General features: G+C 45.1%; 2 protein-coding genes across 7 annotated transcripts in view; both read left to right on the plus strand.

Moving 5' to 3' along the window:
* The window catches only part of LRP8 (LDL receptor related protein 8), a 451,875-nt gene that overhangs the window by 66,329 nt on the left and 365,113 nt on the right, over nucleotides 1-20,433 (plus strand). For 4 of the 6 annotated variants that reach the window (XM_039486533.1, XM_039486538.1, XM_039486537.1 and 1 more), the window contains exons 1-2: nucleotides 12,127-12,361; nucleotides 14,685-14,785. The gene's annotated coding sequence lies outside the window, so the exon portion shown is untranslated. The other 2 variants (XM_039486536.1, XM_039486534.1) reach the window with 2 other exon arrangements.
* On the plus strand, nucleotides 2,199-4,674 carry LOC120371071 (phosphate carrier protein, mitochondrial-like). Its single transcript, XM_039486554.1, has one exon. The coding sequence runs from the start codon at nucleotides 2,258-2,260 to the stop codon at nucleotides 3,551-3,553; it is 1,296 nt and encodes a 431-aa protein (XP_039342488.1). The 5' UTR covers nucleotides 2,199-2,257; the 3' UTR covers nucleotides 3,554-4,674.

The following is a 20,433-nucleotide window of genomic DNA, read 5'->3' on the forward strand; positions in this document are numbered from 1 at the left end:
TAAGCCATCCTCCCCCCTTCTCCCCCCACCATCCCCGTCCCTGTCCTCATCCCCCTCTCAATACAGCAGCAGAAAGAAATGAAAGGGCAGCAAGCTGCCTAGCAGCAGCACTCAGACTCTTCACACATCACATACAGTTAAGTCACAAATGTAACCTATCTGAGTGAAAAGCTTTTATACTCATGCTTCATTTCCTCTCTATTTATATTCATATTAAAAACCAGGAAATGAAATACCAGGTCAGTAGTGATCAGAAGTCATGGCCTCCTGCTGGATGTTTGGTGATTTATGTGTAATGGTCTCAAGCCACAATTTCTAGTGAACATCTGCCTACCTCACAAAGCCAACCAACCAAAAACCTTACCAATTAGTTCTAATTTGCATCTGGACAGAGATCAAGAAACCAATGGTCATAAGGAGTAAATTCTTTGAGTCCCGGAGTGGTTCCTCCAGGGCAGGCATGAGTCACACTAAATCTATTCCAGCTTTTTTTTTGCATACCCAAACTGCCAGTAAAGTCAGTGAAGTTCTGGGTGTATAAGGAATTCAAGCCCATACATAAAGCACAGCAGAGAAGCTTACATTGAAGATATTGGATTCTAAGATCTTCTTGGCAGGGAGTATCTCTTATTCTGTGTTTGTACAGCACCTAGCACAATGGGCCCTTGATCTTCTGGCCCTGCTGTAAAACAAAAAATAAAATAATAAAAAAGAACGGTAACAGAAATTAAATATAAATATTGACTGCTACATAATATTAAGGGTCTGAATTGTTCTCATAAAGGCAAGCAAAATCAAAGCTGATCCAGCAGGTCAGATCTTCAGCTGCACCAGAGCTCAGAGCTGAAAAAGGTGGGGAGCACAAGTGACCTTTAGCCAGCTTTGTGCTCCTTTGATCCTTGGGAGCAATTCTTCCCCTTGTAAAACTTAGGGAAGCTTCAGAGCTGCTCTAAATTACACCTGGCAGCAAAAGAGACTGTCTTACAGCCAGGGACTGCTCACATGCAGCAGGGTCCCCATCATCACCTCTTCGATAGCTCCGACATGACCCCTATTCTGGCATAGTGAGAGGGTGGCACAGAGATAGCTACAGTGGCCTTGTACAAACGGGGAACCCTGACTGTTTTGAGTTGCTAGAGCAGCATTGCCAAGAGCTGGGATCTGGCCCTCCGTTCTTAGCCCATCCTGTTGCAAGGGGAACACAATGCTTTTGCCAGTTTTTCTATATATATTTCTTCATCCTTTTTATAAAACAAAACAAAAACATTTTTAAGCTGAAAACATTAATTAAAACCTTGAAATGTTGAATGGATTTCTATTACACCTATAAAGCTCAGGATATTAACAAGAGTATCAAGGTTAAGTGAGGCTTTTCTGCTCTTACTGAAGTTCTGAAGTAATCAATACAAATAACCCCAGGTGAGTTTGTGTATTTGATGGATGTTGTACAATTGGATGTAAAAGGCACAACATGCCGCATGATAAGTTATGGCCAAGAGATATGGTTGGCAAAGTGATGGTTAAAAAATGGCTGTGATTGACCACGTAGGAATGGCCCGGTGGGACCTGTCATTTCTGTAGACTTGGGGCTCCAGATCAGGATGGATTGCTACATATTGGGACCTGCTGATTCCATGGACCTGGACACTGGGATCTCAAATGGACCACAGCAGATGGGAGTTGTCTCACATAGTGATGCTGGGCCCCACTGTTGTAGAAGAGTTTTATGGCTAGAGACCCACAGATTTGCAGATTATTTTTTTTAATGGAAAACCCTTGTTTACATATTTGCAGGATATTCATCACTTTATTTCCATAAAAATCCCCCCCGCTCACTCTGCCAACCATTTCTGCCTGCGCCTCCCCTTGCGTTTTCCCTGTACCCCTCTCTTTGGGTCTCCGCCGTTTGCCATTTCGGTGACACCAACAGGCTGTCCTTCCCCCACTCAACTCTCCCCCGTCCTCAGCTTCTCTCTAGCTCCCCACATCTGCCCTCAAGTTTTCTCCTGTCCTCCCCATCTCCCCTGCCACACTATGCTCCCTGACGCCGCCTGGAGCATGAATCCCCACTCATCCAGGGCCATAGATTTATGGCTAGAGTGGCTGCCGACGCACTGTCACCCTATCCATCGTGCTGGCGCTCTACCCATGCTTGTGGCAGCCGGGCTGGGCTACACTCTAGGCAGAGTCTCTATGGTTAGAATCCTGTGGCCTCCGAAGGGCACTGGCAGTTGGAACGAGCCTGAGGCAGGAGGCCATGACAATGGCCCCAGAGACGCGCAGCCCCCCCACACCACAGGAGACGGCAGCAGGGCCCCTCCACAGCCCAGAGATGGCCCCGCCCCCAGGGGACCCAGAGGGGTGCGGGCCCCAGAGCGGCTGGGAGATGGGCAGCGGCCTGGCCTCCCCTCAGCATCCAGCCCGGCTGTGGGCAGCCGTTTTCCCCACGCTCTGCAGCCTGGGGAGGAGTGACAGCAGCACCGCCCTCCCTCAGCACAGTGACCTGAGCAGCCAGGAGGAGCTGGATGTAGGGGCCCCAGAGAGAGGCGACAGCAGCACTGCCCCTCGTCCTGAGCACCGGTTCCGGCTGTGGGCGGCCGCCTTGCCTGCCCTCTGGGGCGAGGAGGAATACAGCTGCGAGCATGGCTCTGCGAAGTATCTGGCCCTGTGCGGCCTGGGTGGCGTGGTGAGCTGCGGCCTGACCCACACGGCTGTGGTGCCGCTGGACCTGGTGAAGTGCCGTATGCAGGCAGAGCCCAGTCGCTACCGGAGCATGCTGCAGGGCTTTGCTCTCACCGTGGAAGAGGAGGGGATCCGTGGCCTGGCCAAGGGGTGGGCCCCCACCTGCGTGGGCTACTCCCTGCAGGGCCTCTGCAAGTTTGGCTTTTATGAAGTCTTCAAGCTGCGCTATGCTGACATGTTGGGACCTGAGCGAGCTTACCTGTGGCGGACCAGCCTCTATCTGGCCGCCTCAGCCAGTGCCGAGTTCTTTGCTGACATTGCTCTGTCCCCCATGGAGGCAGCCAAGGTGCGAATCCAGACGCAGCCAGGCTACGCCAACGCATTACGGGTGGCTGTCCCCAAGATGTACCGTGAGGAGGGGCTGTGGGCCTTCTACAAGGGGGTGGGTCCCCTCTGGATGCGCCAGATCCCCTACACCATGATGAAGTTTGCCTGCTTTGAACGCACCTTGGAGGCCCTCTATGCCTATGTGGTGCCCAAGCCACGCAGTGAATGCTCCAAGCCTGAGCAGCTTGGCGTCACCTTTGTTGCTGGCTATATAGCCGGTATCTTCTGTGCTATAGTCTCCCACCCAGCTGACTCTGTGGTGTCTGTGCTCAACAAGGAGAAGGGCAGCAGCACTATGGAAGTCCTCAAGAAGTTGGGCTTCATAGGCGTGTGGAAGGGCCTCTTTCCCCGCATCCTCATGATTGGCACCCTCACAGCCCTGCAGTGGTTCATTTATGATTCAGTCAAGGTCTATTTCAGGCTCCCTCGGCCTCCACCACCAGAGATGCCTGCATCGCTGAAAGAGGGTTTTTTCTTTAAGTAGATTCAGCCCATAGATGCTGCATTGTGAGCTACATTCCTGCTGCATTGGACTGTTTCATTTTCAACTCTGTGGCTCTGCTTCAGGGTCCTGGACCAACTCCACCTCAAAAAGCTACCTCTCCAGAGAGAGACTGATGGGAGTGGTTAGCCTTTTCCCACAGACCTTGCAGTTACACTGTCACTTCACTACATAGTTCATTCTGTCAATTTTAGGTTCCAACCATCATCTTAGATGCCCCCATCACTGGACTTTGTGCCTTGACATGAAATTACATTTGACAGCTCTGTTAAAGGTCTATTTCTGCAAAGGCTTAAATCTATCAGTATGTGGCTCTTAATGCCTGTGTTTATTTTGTTTGCCATGGATAGTAACTCTGAAAACTTTGAAACACAACAGTCATATTTGCCTATTATAGAGAAAATTGACATGTATTTTAAATGGGTGCTTATTTTACACTCATATACAATATTTAATGGAACCAAAACATTAAATATTGCTATGAATAATATGTTAATATGTTCAGAATATAATAATTTACAGGAACCCCAGACTAAAGTGTTTATCTACATTGTTTATTGGAATTGCATATTTGCAATTTTGTTTACGGAATGTTATATTTTGTAAAGATTAGAATATTAATGATAGTTATATATGTGTGTTTGATATAAAACTGCTGAGATGTTTGAAGGAGTATTTGTTAATGGTTGTTTACACAAAGGTGTCCTGCCTCCTAAATTAGAAAACCTGGGCATAAAATAGAGTTAAGCCTGCTTACCTCTCACTTACAAACCTTATTTTTAATAAATAATTTGGGATAGAAGAATGAGTATAATATGCCCTAATTTGGTGCCATTTCTATCTTATGTGGCTAACACCTTCCCTTATTTAAACATAGATCAAATTGATATGTGCTGTGGGTTTTCGTCAATAAAAGGGATATGGACATGGTGTAACTTACATGAGAGATGGCCTGCAATCACTCATTTATTCAAGAATGCCAGACATAATATACATCTGAACATAATTATCCCAAGAATGTTATTTATTAAATGTTTAGAAACGTTATGTGGAAATTTAAATAGTTAACAAAGCAAATAAAATGCATTTTGTCCTGTGGGAAATCATTATTTATAAAAGTGTTTTAGTCACTGTGGAAATATAGAATCTTTATGTACTTGCTGCTGTTATAGTAAGACAGTAAAGTAACTAGTACACAGGTCATGTGCAGTGGGCATTTACAGTTTGAATGGAATAACTAAGAAAATTCTGCAATACTTTTAAATAAATGTAAAAATATAGTGTTCTGTTCTTGGGGCCTAATCCAAGCCCAGTGCAATCTGCTGAAAGATTCTGATTGACTTTCCTGGGTTTTGGATCAGTTTTCTGGAGAATTAAAATAGCCACAAGTCATGGCCAAGCAATGTGTGACCAGAAATGTACATAACTTTTACCCTTTTGAAATGCTTGCATGGTATATACTACATTACACAAAACATCAACTGGCCTACAATAAGCTGCTTTTCTACATCTTGCGTTCACTGACCTACAAAAAGGGTTAAAAATCATAACATATATGTCAGTGGTTCTCAACCAGGGATCTGTGGCTCTCTGGGGGGGCGGGGCGCAAGGAGGTTTTTGGGAGTCTGCTAAGCAGGGCCAGTGTTAGACTCGCTGGTGCCCAGGGCTGAAAGCCAAAGCCCCACCACGTGGGGCTGAAGCCTGGGGCCCTGAGCCCTACCACCTGGTTGCTGAATCTAAAGCCTGAGCAATGTAGCTTCACAGGGGCTCCTGTGGCATGGGGTCCCAGACAGAGCGGGGGCCGGGACGCGCGAGCGCCCCGCCGCAGCGTGTGCTGCCCCTGCTGGGGCGGGCAATTCCACCAGCCACCCCTGGTCCCAGGCAATTGCCCTGCTTGCTACCTCCTAACACTAGCCCTGGCTTTTATGTACAGAAAACCAGTTGTTGTGGCACAGGTGGGCTGTGGAATTTTTAGAGCATGTTGGGGGGGGGGCGGAAAGAAAAAGATTGAGCACCCCTGTTATATGCCACCTATCAAGTAAGCAGTAGTACAGAATAAGCAATGACAGAGCTGAAAGAATCAGTTCTTTAGCTTGATGTCAGAAAAGATCCAAAGAGACCTAATTTCAATAAACATAATTTTAGAAGCACAGAGAACTGTACATTGCATGTTTTGCAATTGAAGCTGAAAACTTATGAGCTTTACAATGATACTAAGCTTAACTAAAGTTCACTGACATCTCAGCAATTATATTGAAATTAGCTATTGTTTAAGGAGCATGGTAATTGTTAGACCAGACACTAACATCCCAGTCCCATGTAGATGTGGGATAAGTATTCATTTAAAAGTAGTGAGAACTGAACTCTTATCAAATATGTAAGCAGCTATCACTTTCCATTCATCTTGTTCCTCTCACCATTGTTGCTGTTATACATCTTTTTCCAAAGATGATATTAAAGTGGAAGAGGGAAAAGAAGGTGCATCTAAATTGTCACCAATGGGTCCTGCATAGCATAGTAAACTTGGGAATTCCCAAGTGTGCAGCCTGTTGCTGGCTTTGAGACGCAACACAAACTGGAAGCCAGTTATACGCAAGTCCCAAACCATTTCAATCTTCTCTGTACTAATTCACTTTTAAGTGAAATAGCACCTATAATTAAGCTGTAATTCTAGCAAAGTGTATATTGTCTATAATGTTTTGCAAATGAGATACTGCATAAATCTCATGAATCAAGTGGGTTGGCCAGTAAATGTTTTAGAGTCCTACTCATTTGATTAGCAGGCTGGAGAAAGATGACCATGTTTTTAAAAACTCAGCACAAACATTCTCTTGTGGGTTTTTTTGTATCAAAATACAAATTGTTTTTAAAAATTGTAACTATATTTTACATATGTTAAGTTTAAAATGAAATTAATATTTCCCTTCTTGGACCCCAGGTCCCCATCCTGCACCATGTGTAGTCATTTACACCAGTGCAAGTTGAGTGCAAAATGGATGTAAAATGTACCAAATCAGGATGGTAGTAATTTACACCCACTTTGCACTGATGTCATTGCACAAGGTACAAGGCAATGGTGAATTGGGCTCGTACAGTCCAGAACACTAGATGCACTTGGATCCCACCTACCATTCATACTGCTGCCAGCTGCTATGGGTATGCCTACCCTGCAGTCACACGGAGTGACTGATGTGTAGACATTCTACCTGCCTGAGTAATTATCCAGGGTTCCAGGCAGGTTTGTACAGCCTACAATGAAGCCTATGTTGTTATGGCTTCACAGTTCTGGTACTCAAGCTAGTTAGATTAATGCTAGCCCAGCTATGTCTACACTAGCAGCAATCACACCCTGCGTAGACATACCCTACTTACTATCAGTGTTCCCATTTCACTGTGTGGGGCATGGCCACTTTCACTTTAGTTTATAAGCTACTCTTTGTTACATCACATTAGCACTTTTCTGCATCCAGGAAATACAGAGAAAAGTCCACAACGACTCAATGCCAGAAGCCATGACAACAAATTATAACTCTTCCCTCGTGTGCATGTATTTTGGTAACTCACTAGTAGGGTTTATTGCCACCCTCCCTGGACCATCTGGCCAAACAGAAGATGCATATCCACATACAAACTGTACAATGTGTAATTCGTCCGCAACAAAACATGATTAACAACTAGAGAGTAACTATAAAGGCAAGAAGATATGTTCCCAATTGATGTGAGTAAGGCTGCTTATGTGAGCATGATGAGTAGGATTTTGTTTGAAGCCCATTATATGTTCTTTTATCCACACTTCAAAACAATCAAGGACAATATTTCCTCTAGAATTGTCTATTTCCTCTAGAATTGGTTTGCAAAATTAGCCAATATCTCAGGGAAAGTATAGAGAAACTATAACATGAAGTACATACAAGAAATATTTTGTAGTAAAATATAGTTAAAGGAATGATTATCTTGCCAAAACAAAGAGAAAACAACCGAAAGGATTCATGTTATTGAAATCAATAGCAATAAAGTCTGTCCTTCCTTTTGGCTTTTGTACAGTTTACAGTGCTGTTGGCAAAAGAAGTTAACAAATCAGGAGATGTTTTTCTCGGACTTTCCTTCTAACGATTTATGATGTGAATGTATTTTTAGCATGTAAATTGTTCTGCTAAGATTTTGAATTATTATGATAAAAATGTGCTTACAAAAGCCTGCAACTAATTCTTGGAGCTCTCACAATGTTATAATGCAATGCAGTTAAGTGGTGAGCGTTTGCAGGATATTACATTCACTTTTTACAAAATGCTTGTGTTCTAGTCCTGAAATTTCAGTTATTAACATTCTAAAACACAAGTGAAAAGTGCTTGTCCCCGCAGAATTCTTGTTTTATACCTATGCTCGTCAGCGGTCTTGATTTTATATAAACAAAACCCCTCTTTCATTAACATCAATCAAAAATATTCTCTAAATATTAGGAGATTAAACTGATGCTAAACCTGTCTTTAGAATTTGTAATTATGTTTTGGATGTCCATTCTAACATTGCCTCAGTAAATCAGCAGTTCTGTAGTTGGTACTTTAGTATTAGCTATTCATTGTATTTGTCATATGTTGTTATACATATTTTAGATCTAATATAGCTGAAGCAATGACATCATAAAGCACCCCGCTGCCCAAAATAACATTGAAGTAGGCTCCTCCTCCTATGCAAATTTTGAAATATTTCCCAACTGCTTTTTACCATGTCTCTGCCCCCCCACATCCAAAACCACTCTCCCATCTTGACTGTTTGGCTTCCTACTGGGTTGGTTTCTTGGCTCCTGGCTAGAACTCCTTGGGCTCTATTCTGTGCTTTACTGTGACCCCTTTACATGGCTCCAATGATGTAAAGAGTGGATATGGCCCTTGAGGACTATTGTAGTGCATAAAATGCACCAGACAGAGTTTCCAGAGTAGTTTTATGCCAGCCCTCTCCCAGCTCCTGGCATAGCTACCCTAATGCTGCTCTAATTAATGCCAGGGGCCAGAGAGGCCACAAACAGCCTTTGAATATAGGAGGAATAAAGTGGGCCTATTCCCTTCATTCTATAACAATGTTTAAAAGGGGACTGGATAAATTCATGGTGGCTAAGTCCATAAATGGCTATTAGCCAGAATGGGTAAGAATGGTGGCCCTAGCCTCTGTTCGTCAGAGGATGGAGATGGATGGCAGGAGAGAGATCACTTGATCATTGCCTGTTAGATTCACTCCCTCTGGGGCACCTGGCATTGGCCTCTGTTGGTAGACAGATACTGGGCTAGATGGACCTTTGGTCTGACCTTTCTTATGTTCTTTCTTACGGCCTTTCTTATGTTCTTATGCTCTTAGGATGAGTGCGGGTCCAGTGGAACCTCAGAATCAGGGCCTATCATGTCTAATTTGGTGCAAATTTAAGTTAATTCAGAGCAAGCTTTTACAAAACACCATGCTTCCATGATTAAAAAGAAATCCAATTGAAATAGTTAGCAAAAATACAATTCACTAGAAACTGACCCTAAACACATGTGGAATTAGTCTATTTTCAGAGTCCAAGGTACAAGAATGCAAAAAAACTCGGCAAATCTCAATAGTGAAAAATTAATTAGATTTTAAAATATTATTCCATTTTAATAACTATTGTTAGTAACACAGAAAACTGAATTGTTAACAATAGTTTGGGGTCTGATTCTGCTCTCATTCCTGAAAATCACAAACAACTGGAGTAACTCTACTGAAGTCAGTAGAGTTATACAGGCACAGGTGAAATTAAAATCAAACCCATTGTTTGTAGCCTGATAGTGTCCCCTTAATTTAGGAGGTCTTGATCTAAAAATACAAAATTAGTCAATAAGAATGGATCGCTAAACAGTTTAATATAGTATGTACAAATGATTAAAAATTAACAGGAGTGTTGTGCTGATGAATGAAACAGGCTAGTTTATTAGATGTTACCTTTCTCTTTATTGCATACTTCTATCTTTAATTACAAAATGTCTGGTAAAGTAGTTATCAGCAGGATTTATTTTCATAATAAAGTTCCTTTGTTAAGTCACAATTTTATTAACAATGAAATGTATTAGATTTTGCCACAATAAATAAGAAATTGCAATGCTTTTGAACTTTTGCAATTCTCTATATGAGCTCTATTGCGAAAGGTCTAGGTCTATTTGTGCTATGCATGCATATAATAGTGCTATAATAACACGGCTGCTATCAGATTATGAATTGTTTAGAAATATAACTGGAGTTTAAAAATAACTGGATTTGGGGAATGAAAATGGCTGAATAGAACTGAAAACACTAAAATTAAATGACTTGTTGGATTATGGGCTTGATTGTGCTCTCACGCCATCTACCACTGATGGAATGCTATTGACTTTTTGGAGGAGTTACTCCTGATTTACACCAATGTGAGAGTAGAATCAAGCTGTTCTCTTTTGCTCTTTACATAGTTCAAATATGAAAGAACCAGACACTTGTGTATATTAATTATATACAATATGCAAGGCCTTGCTATATCCTACATCTATACTGAAAGCAAAGTAATGTATCTTTCTCTGGACAGGCAATCTTTAACCAAGTGGAAAGCATGGATCAATTACCCCAGACAAAACTTAGCAATGAAGTTGGTAGCAGCACACCACTCACAGAGCACCCAAGCTTTGAAGAAAAGTAAACCACAGCAACTGAGTTGGTCAATAATTAAAATATAGGGCCTGGTTCTGATCTTATTTACACCAGTTTTATAGTGTTTTATTCTGCTATGAATTATAACAATGTGAGTCCAGAACAGTTCCACTGAACTTACTGAAGTTACTCTGGATTTACATCAGTGTAACTGACAGCAGAACCCAGCCTACTAGAATTGTACCAGTGTAATTTTAAATTAAAGGAGAATCAGGCGCATAGATATGCATCTTCCATACATTTATTTTTCCACTGAATGACTGACTGATAGAGGCATAACTGCAGTGCTCATAAAATTGAAAGACAAGGTAATGGAAGTTATCAGGATATATATAAAAGCCAAATTTTCAAACTTGGGTGCCTAAAAACTAGTCATCTAACTCCACATTTAGATACCAAAATGACCTGATTTTAAAACTGCTGAGCATCCAGAAATGTAGGTGTTTTCTGAAAAACAGGCCTCGTGGATGCCTAAATATGGTTTTAAATGTCTAAATTTAGTTGCAAAGTTTTAGACAACATATTCTAAAGAAACCTACATGAAGAGTTGACTCCTCTTCTTAACAACCTTTTATGTCTCTTCCCTCTGCTGCTGCTGCTCCTTCTCTTGGGCCTGCCTGGTGTGCACTGCATTGCACTGGATGGGATTATGGCTCCTCCTAGTCCCCTAGGGCCACTGCTGTTGCTGTTTTTGCCTCCATCTTCCTGTGTTGTTCTTTACTTTAAAGTGGGGGTTCTCAAACTTCACTGCACCACGACCCCCTTCAGACAACAAAAATTACTACAGGACCCCAGGAGGGGAGACCAAAGCCTGAGCCTGCTCAAGCCTCGCCACCCCAGGGGCGGGGGGCAAATCCAAAGCCCCATATGCCCAGGCCAGGGGCAAAGCTGAAGCCCAAAGGCTTCAGCCACAGTTGGGGGGCCTGTAACCTGAGCACACCCAGGGCTGAAGCCATCGGGCTTCGGCTTTGACCCCAGGCCCCAACAAATCTAAGCCAGCCCTGGCAACCCCATTAAAACAGGGTTGTAACCCGCTTTAGGGTCCCAACCCACAGTTTGAGAACCGCTGCACTAAAGCAATGAGAACCTGGATCAATCCATATTATTGTTTTTTTTTTAAAGATAACAAAACCACAGCAGAAACCACTGCCTGCCGCTAGCTCTGGCCGTACAGCCCAGGGCCCTGCCTTAGTTCCTGTATGCAGGGTGACCCTTCTGACTTCTGCAGTCACAATCTACATCCTGTCAGCAGCTGTTCTACATGCTGCCGGCTCTCAAGCTTCATAGAGCAGCAGCCAGGCTGCCAAGCTGGAAAAAGGGAGCAACTGTAAGGTGAGGAGAGAGCCCCCCACCATTAGCCCCCCCACCAAATAATCCTTAGCACCCCAGGAACCCACCAGGTGTTTCCGGCACCTTCCCTGAAGCTAGGACTCTGGGGAGTGAGTCTCCCCTACCACCTGCTTCCAGTGAATGTGTAATGTGAGAAGGGGAATAGCTCCAGCCTCCCACTCGCTCCCAGTACTCTGCAGGGGTTTGTGCTTCCCCGCCCTGCCCCTTACTTTGTCCAGGTTGGGTGGGAGGGGGGTCAATTGGTGACCACCTCTCCTGTGAAAAACATTCCCCTTGGAGCTGCTGCTAAGGGGAATTGTGGGGTGTGCAGGCACTGCCTCAGAAGTGAGACATGGTCCTTGGGCAGGGGGAAGAGATGGGATTTGTTTGGGGAGCCACTGAAATATTGGGGGGAGTACATCATGGATAAACTGGGGGAGGGGGAATAAATGAATTGGGGGGTGGGGCTCTATGATGGGGTATTTAAACCCGATAGTGTAGTAGCCATCAAGGAGTTAACAGGTAGAACAGTTGCCTCCCCAGATGTGACTAAGTGGCTGACCAGCAACAGCTGAGAGACAAGGCTGCTCCAAGAAAGAGAAGCCTCTTAGAGAGAGAATAGGCTAGAGGAACAGAGCTCTGCTCCCAGGGAACCTTCCAGAAAAAGGAACTTCAGGCAAGACTTCCCAGATAGCTGGAGGAGGCCCCAGCCTGCAAGGGGTTGTATGCTGCCAGGGAGCCTGAAGGTTGGAAGCAGCCCAGGAAAGCTCAGTGAGTCTATGGGAGCAGACCCTCGCTGCTTAATATGGGGTCTCTGGCCTGGACCCAGAGGAAAGGGAGGGCCTGGCTTCCCCTACTGACCCCCCTCCCTACACTGGGAAGGGAGGTTTTAAAAAACAACAACCCAGACACAAATAGGGACAAGGACTATCAAGCCTAGGATGGGGCTGAAGGCTTGGGACAGAGCCATTAGACTTCTACTATACTGGACTCTGTATTACCTCAGAAGGGGTGGGACTACAAGTGCCCTGGCTGGAGGGCTGAGTTGTGAGACGGGGCAAGCTACTGTAGGGACTGGAGTGATTCATGATGGAGGGTACCACAGCTGAAGCGTCTGCTACACCGTGCTGTGCAAAGAAGGGGTGCACTGGCTGGTGAGTGACTCTTCTGCAGGCAAAGAATAGGAGGATTGGGGGAGCTGCTGGCCTCCTCCCTGAGCCTGGCCTCCTCCCTGGTGTCTCTGCTCAATGCAGCTAGGGGAAGAGAGTGTCCCAGCAGCAGCCATGGATGGGAGAGTAGAGCACAGTGAAGAGAACTGCTGTGCAGTGAGAAGAGCAGTCCCGTTCCCTGAAGGGACAGGAGAACTGCAGTAGCCTCAGCAAGTGAACCCTGGCTCCAGTGCTGCCCCTCCCCCCATGGAGGAGTAGCTGCCATGTGTGTGAGAAGGGATCAGGAGAACTGAAGGGATCCCAGGCCTCAGTGGGAGAAGTGGCTGTGGAAAGGAGGCTAGCAATTTTTTTTTTCTGGGTTGGTTTCCCTCAGTTCTGGTCTGGTGGCTCCCAGGATTCTAGCGGCAGCAGAAGGGGAAAAGAAGGCTGTTCTGAATATGCCTCTCCTCCTTGGCTGAACACTGGCAGGGATTTAGGCTTCCTAGAGCCTGAACCAGCTGCGCGCCTTCCCTGAGTCAGGGATCTCTTTGGCCTCTTTTGCCTGACAAAGATTTGGAGGTCATGGACAGGACTGGTTCCAGCTTCTTTGCCGCCCCAAGCGGCGAAGGGAAAAAAAAAAAGCCACAATCAGCGGCACTTTGGCGGCTGCTCTACCATGCTGCTTCATTCTTCGGTGGCAAGTCTTTCCCTCTGAGGGACTCGTCGCCAAAGACCCGGACATGTCGCCCCAAGCACCTGCTGGCTGCGCTGGTACCTGGAGCCGGCCCTGGTCATGGATCCCATATCAGCCTTACTGAAAATACAGGAGCAGGGGGCACTAGCCCAAAAAGCCCAGAGGCAGCAATGGGAAGCTGCCTAACCTGTGGAAGATAGCCAGGCCCCTACAGATATGCAGAGCCAGATTCTCCAGCGCAGCAGCCCAAGTGGTTGTTCCAGATGACAGCACCCTGCTATGCAATAATAGCTGTTTGCTTTGTTTGGTTTGGCAGCTAGTGTTTTACCTATTTTACAGCCACTTCTCTGGAGTCCACCTTTTTTCATTGTTCATTAACATGCATCGCAAAACTTTGCTATTATTACCGCAGTGTGAAACTGAAAGGTATTTTCAGTAGTTTAAACATTGATTTTTAGCGCTAGAATTTCAAATCAAACTAGTCAGTTATGGCATTGAAACATCTAGCTAGGTCTGCTTGGGTCTTATTTCTTTATCTCATGCGTTTGTGCTTTGCTTCTCTCATAACGCCTGGTGGCAGTTTTCTTGTAGACAATAATATCTGAAAAGATTAATTAGAAAAACATTATGGATTAAGTAGTTGTTTCCTATATAGGGGCAGAACCGTAGCAAAACTCAATAAAAAACAAGAGCCCACACTGATGGATCTGTTAGTGATGCTTCTGTTCTTACTGAGCTGTAAAATCAGCTCTTAATGCTTTGTAATGCATCATGCACATTAAAGAAAATCATTAATAAGGAAAAAATTAAATGTACAATAAACTTGGGAAATGATCTCAAAAGCACTGTCAAGGAGTGCAGGCAGGAAAAGCTATTGAAGATACTGCTTTATCAGAGCTGATTCTTGGTCTAATGACTTGTCTGACAGCACAATCTCACTGTGACCTCTTATTATTTTACATGCATTTTTTTAAATGCCTGTCTGAGTGGTTTAAGGGTTATTACAATTTGACTTTGCGTTGCCCTGATGCCCTCAAAATGCAGAAGCAGAAAAGTGTGTGGTGGACTTTATAAATAACTATTAATCAATAGCCATCAAAGACCTCTGGTGGGAGGATAGACAGAGTGTCCTTTGAAGAGTAGTCTGCAAAGACTTCTGTTTTGCATCCTCTTACAAGTGAGACTTATGATGGGCTTTAGGATCACCATTTCCCTCTTTTATGTTCATATCACTCTTCTCATGTGTCTGCAGGTGTATAGGCCAGAGGTCATCTGCCTCATCTCCCAGCTGGCATCCAGGACAGAATCTGAGGATCGAGAACAAGAAATCTGACATGGTCATCTTGCTGATGTGTAAGTTGCACTTATGTATTGCATGGTTCTCTCATGTAAAATGGTGTGTTTTGTGACTCTGTGTTGCCAGTGGACTGTGTGTAACATTAGTGTCGGTTGGGAGACCTATGCAAGCCACAGGCACCATTCATAGACCTCCAGTTTCTTGTTAAGTCACTATAGCCTCAGCAGAGCACCCCAAACCATCCTTGCAGCTGTACCAGTAGAGTGTTGCAGCTGTTCCTTCCCTTTTGGGCTACAGTGGCACACAGCCCTCACGATGCATTGCTGAATCTCCTGCATTATTCTGTGAGTTGTGTCTAGACTGGAGAAGGCCTGGTTGCCACAAGGCTCATAATGGCCATAGCAGCTGGGGTTAGGGTTGCCAACTTTCTAATTGCACAAAACTGAACGCCTCTGCCCCTTCACCGAGGCCCCTGCCCCCCGCTCACTCCATCTCCCCACCCTCTGTCGCTGGCTCTCCCCTACCCTCACTCGCTTTCACTGGGTTGGGGCAGGGGGTTGGGATGTGTGGGGGGGGGGGAGTGAGGTCTCTGGTTGAGGGGGGCTAAGGATGGGTTTGGGGTGCAGGAATGGGCTAAGGGCTGGGACAGAGGGAGTGGGGGGGGTTGCGGGGTGCAGGCTCCAGGAGGGAGTTTGGGTGCGTGCGGGGTCCTGGTGACGCTTACCATGGCTCCCAGGAAGTGGCCTCCAGGTCCCTGTGGCCCCTAGGCGGCGGCATGGCCAGGCAGCTCCATGTGCTACCCTCATGCCTGCAGGTACTGCCCCCACAGCACCCATTGGTCGTGGTTCCCAGCCAAGGGGAGCTGCAGAGCCGGCACTCGGGAGGGGGCAGCGCGCAGAGCCTCCCTGGCCACCCATGCACCTAGGGGCTGTGGAGACCTGGCAGACGCTTTCAGGAGCTGCCCAGAGCTAGGGCAGACAGGGAGCTTGCTTTAGCCCCGGGCCCCAGCTGCGCCGCAAACTGGCCTTTTAACGGACCTGTTGGCGGTGCCAACCGGAGACGCCAGAGTCCCTTTTCGACTGGGCATTCCGGTCGAAAACCAGACACCTGGCAACCCTAGCTGGGGTTCAAGTTAGGGCAGCCGTCAAATCTGTTCTAGTCAGCAATGAGTGCTGAACTGGCCCCTGGCAGACACAGGCTGGAGGGAGATTTGAGCTGTCTCTCCTCTGTCCTTCCAGTGGAACAGGGAGAATGCAGACCCCAGATTGCAACATGCACTTCCTGAGCAGTTAGGGTTGCCGGGCGTCCAATTTTCGACCAGAACACCTGGTCAAAAAGGGACCCTGGCGGCTCCGGTTGGCACCGGTGAACGGGCTGTTAAAAGTCCAGATGACGGTGCAGTGGGGGTCTGGGGTCTGGCTGCCCTGGCTCTGCACTGCTTCCAGAAGCAGCCATCAGGTCCCTGCGGCCCCTAAGCCCTGGGGCAGCCAGGGACTGGGAGGCTCCGTGCTGTCTCCACCCCGAGTACCAGCTCTGCAGCTCCCATTGGCCGGAAACCACAACCAATGGGAGCTGTGGCAGGGGGGTGCCTGCAGGCACAAAATCAGCCCGCACTGTGCAAAGCTATCTGGCTGCCCATTTGCTTAGCAGCCGCAGGGACCTAGTGACCACTTCCTTGGAGCTACAGTAAGAGCCGCTGGAACCCTGCCCCCCCCACCTGCAGCCCAACCCCCTGGCCCAGGCTGGAGCACCCTCCTGCATTCCAAACCCCTCATCCCCAGCTGGAGCCCCCTCCTGCACCCCAAATCCCTCATTGCAGACCCCAGCCCCAGCCCAGTGAAAGTGAGTGAGGGTGAGGAAGAGTGAGCAACGGATGGAGCAAGTGGGGGCAGGGCCTGAGAGAAGGGGCGGGGCATGGACAGGGCCTTGGAGAAGGGGCAGGGTTGTTCTGTTTTGTGTGATTAGAAAGTTGGCAACCCTATGAGCAGTCTGTAAGGAGTCGGTCAGAAGAGGTTTGTTGCATCTTTGTTATTCCCTGGTCAAACTTTCAGCCCTCTTCCCTCTCCTCTTTCCATACAAGTTCAATTTCTCCTACATAAGCAGTTCCATGTTCGCATTTTTTTAAATGATCCTATTATCTATAAAGAGAGTTGGTATCAAATCCTACTGTGTGGTCAAGATGATGCTTTAAGTGGCCTATGCTTTCTAAAACATACAGGGATGAATCATTTTTACAGCAGTGATAATGGGCCAAAGTGTGATGCCCTTACTCTGAGTAACACCTTACTCCTCAAGCAGTCCCACTGAGATCACGTAGTCCCTGAGGAGTAAGCTACTACTCAGTTTGAGTAAAGGTATTTGAATCTGGCTGAAAGTGATTTGGGTCTTAGCAGAATGAAGATCTGGATTCAGTTTCCAAAGAGGTGGGGTCGGTGTGTGTGTAGGCATGCATGCCATATTATTTTCATTGTGGTATGTTAGATGTGTGAAGCAGTTGTGTATGTTAGGCCTTGTCTACCTTTTTGCTTCATTGTAGCTACACTGGTGTTACTGTACCCAGGCAAAAAGTGAGTGTCAACATACTGTCCAGGTGTAAAAAGTGACTTGCATCAATGTGAATTATCCTGAGTTGAAACAGAGCTAAATTACAGTGGGGCAAGTTACCTTTTACACTGATGCAGCATGTCTGTGTTCAGGGTACGTGTACACTAGATCAGTTTTAATTTGAGTTACTAACAGTTAATTCAAGTTAACAGGTACAATTGTAAATGCTAGTCTAGACACTCAGCAAATATTTGTGGTGTATCCTATGGTTCACTTTACAGTTGCAAATGATTAATATTAATGTAATGGAGATGCAACCTGCAGAAAAAGATACTTGGGATTAGTGGAAAGGTACCAATTATGGATATTTAATTATCAGATATTTGTACTACGTACGATAATGGAACAATCTCTTGAATGGAACTTGCCATTGTTTGTTTATTAATTACCTCGACTTTGAGAAGGCATTTGATAGCGTCCACCATCCATCTCTCTGGAATATCTTAAAAATATATGGATTCCCTTCTAAAGTGATTAACATCTTCAAAGATATGTATGCCGGCAATAAGTGTTGTGTTCGCCATGAAGGACAGCAGAGCGAGTGGTTCCATGTGAGAACGGGAGTTAGACAAGGGTGCGTTATTTCGCCCATCCTATTTCTTGTGGTCATAGATTGGGTGATGTGGAAAGCCACTGAAGATTGGCCAAGAGGGATTGCATGGGGACCCTCTGGTCATATTGAAGACTGTGACTTTGCGGATGATATCGCCCTGATTTCGAGCTCTCAGATGGACCTCCAAGAGAAGACTGATAGAGTAGGTAGAGTAGCAAGGTGCGTAGGACTTAATATCCATGCCGGTAAGAGCAAAATAATGAAAGTAAAAACAGCCAGCTCGACGAAGACAGTTTTATGTGACGTAGATTTGGAGGAGGTGAACGACTTCAAATATCTTGGTAGTTACATATCGGCTGATGGCAATATTCAGAAGGAGATATCTACCAGAATCGGTCTTGCAGCAAATGCATTCTATAGACTTCAGAATATTTGGAGGTCAACCATCTTGCAAATGAAAACCAAGGTAGAGATCTATAGGATGAACGTCCGCTCTGTGTTGCTCTATGCGATGGAAACATGGAGGACCAACAAGAAGATAGAAAGTCGGCTTCGGGGCTTTGAAGGAAGGTGTCTTAGGCGAATTCTTAACATACATTGGCCGCAGCGTATCACCAATGTTGAAGTGAGCCGATTAACGGGCATCAACAATATAGTGGATGAAGCCAAACAACGAAGATGGAGGTGGCTGGGGCATGTGTTGAGAATGGATGCTGATAGACACCCTCGTATTGCCCTACGATGGACACCAGAAGGAAGAAGGCGGAGAGGTAGACCATTGGGGACGTGGCGAAGGACCATTGAAGAGGAAATGAAAGGTATGGGAATGAAGTGGGATGAACTCTGCTGTCTCGCTCAAGAACAAAATGAATGGAGGAGAGTGGTTGGCGCCTTATGCTCCACAGGGAGTGAATAAGAAGAAGACCACCAATTATGGACCTGATATAAGGTCCATTAAAGTCAATGGGAGTTACTTAAAATGATGTATTCTAGAGGGCAAATGCTTTCCAAAGAATAACAGTACAAAAGTCATGATTCTTTGTTTCCAACAAGTTATATCACTCTTGTGTCAGTAGATGGAGCTCCGGGGTAAATAATTCTAGTCCTGAATCACTAGTCAGATAAACATACAGCTGTTTAGAGAAGATATTAATTACAAGAGTACAATTATATCCTTAAATAATCACTAGGGATTTATGCACTTAAAAATTATATTCTATAGGCATAATGCTAGAGATGGGTCTCTTGTATCTAGTCCACCCCTGCAGGTATGTAGAGTACATTTTCCTAGTGTTTTAAATAACCCAAGTGCTGTTGCTTCCACCACTTCCTTTGAGAGGCTATTCAACAGCTTATTACATCTCACTATCAAAAATTTGTTCCTAATAATTTTCCCTTTCTTAATTTCATACTATTACTTCTAGTTATACCCCCTTGTCCCACCATAAATGATTCCTCTCCATCTGTATTGTTCAGGTATTTGTAGGTTATCATGCCTGCCTTTACTCACCTTTTTCAGACTATGGTGTACAGTATATTTAGGTCTTTCATCTTTCTTCATAACTCAGTCCCTCCAGCATTATGATGTTTTTTGTTACTCTTCAGATAGTCCCCTCCACTTTTTACTATCCCCACTAATATATATTAAATCATTCTTTAAAATTTGGGAAGAGGGGAGTACTGAGTTTGATAGAGGAAGGAGTTGGAATAAAATCCATATAACTCCAAAATTAGCACCAAGAATTTTCCTAAAAAATAAAAGTTCATGTAGTAGTTTCAGAATTCTGCTGGAACTGTTTTCCTTTAAAGTACATGCAGTCTTAATGTAATCTACCAAAAGAAAGACAGATGTTAAAGAACTATCATCTTCTCTGTTTTTGAAGGAGTATCAGGGTTGGAAGGGACCTCAGAAGATCATCTAGTCCAACCCCCTGCTCAAAGCAGGGCCAATCTCCAGACAGATTTTTGCCCCAGATCCCTAAATGGCCCCCCTTGAGGATTGAACTCACAACCCTGGATGTAGCAGGCCAATGCACAAACCACTGAGTTATCCCTTGCCTCTTCTGATAAGTTTATAATGACATACTGTGCCAGAGACAAGATGTGGTTTTTGAAGCCCTTAATAAAATGGCCGATGTGGGGATAAGAATAATAACTTGTGTTGGAAAATTATACCTTGGAAATAACTGTTCAGATAGATGAGTACTAATTAGAAGTCCCACACTAAGAAGAGGATCCCCTATGAGTTTCCTCTTTGTGATGTTTGTAATATCCTTTTGTGTGAATTGTAAGGGGTTATTCTATAGTAGCTACTCCTGGGTGGATTCTGTGCCTAAAAATTCTTCATACAAAATTTAAAAATTCTGCAAATTTTGTCAAAATAACACTGCATAATCACATCAGTTTCAATTATTTTGGTAACTTTATTTCAAAACACCTGTCAGCAAGTATGTCTGTAACAATACAGAAGCACAAAAAAATTCCCCCAGGAGTAGAGAGTTAAAGAAACCCCAATGACAACTGCTTTGCTGCTTCTCTACCCCCTCC

This window comes from Mauremys reevesii, linkage group 8 (assembly GCF_016161935.1).
Source record: "Mauremys reevesii isolate NIE-2019 linkage group 8, ASM1616193v1, whole genome shotgun sequence".
Classification (NCBI taxonomy): Eukaryota; Metazoa; Chordata; order Testudines; family Geoemydidae; genus Mauremys; species Mauremys reevesii.

What these genes read in the sequence shown, in the direction of transcription:
- LOC120371071 (XM_039486554.1), top strand. Translation starts at nt 2,258, where the DNA reads ATGACAATGGCCCCAGAGACGCGCAGCCCCCCCACACCACAGGAGACG.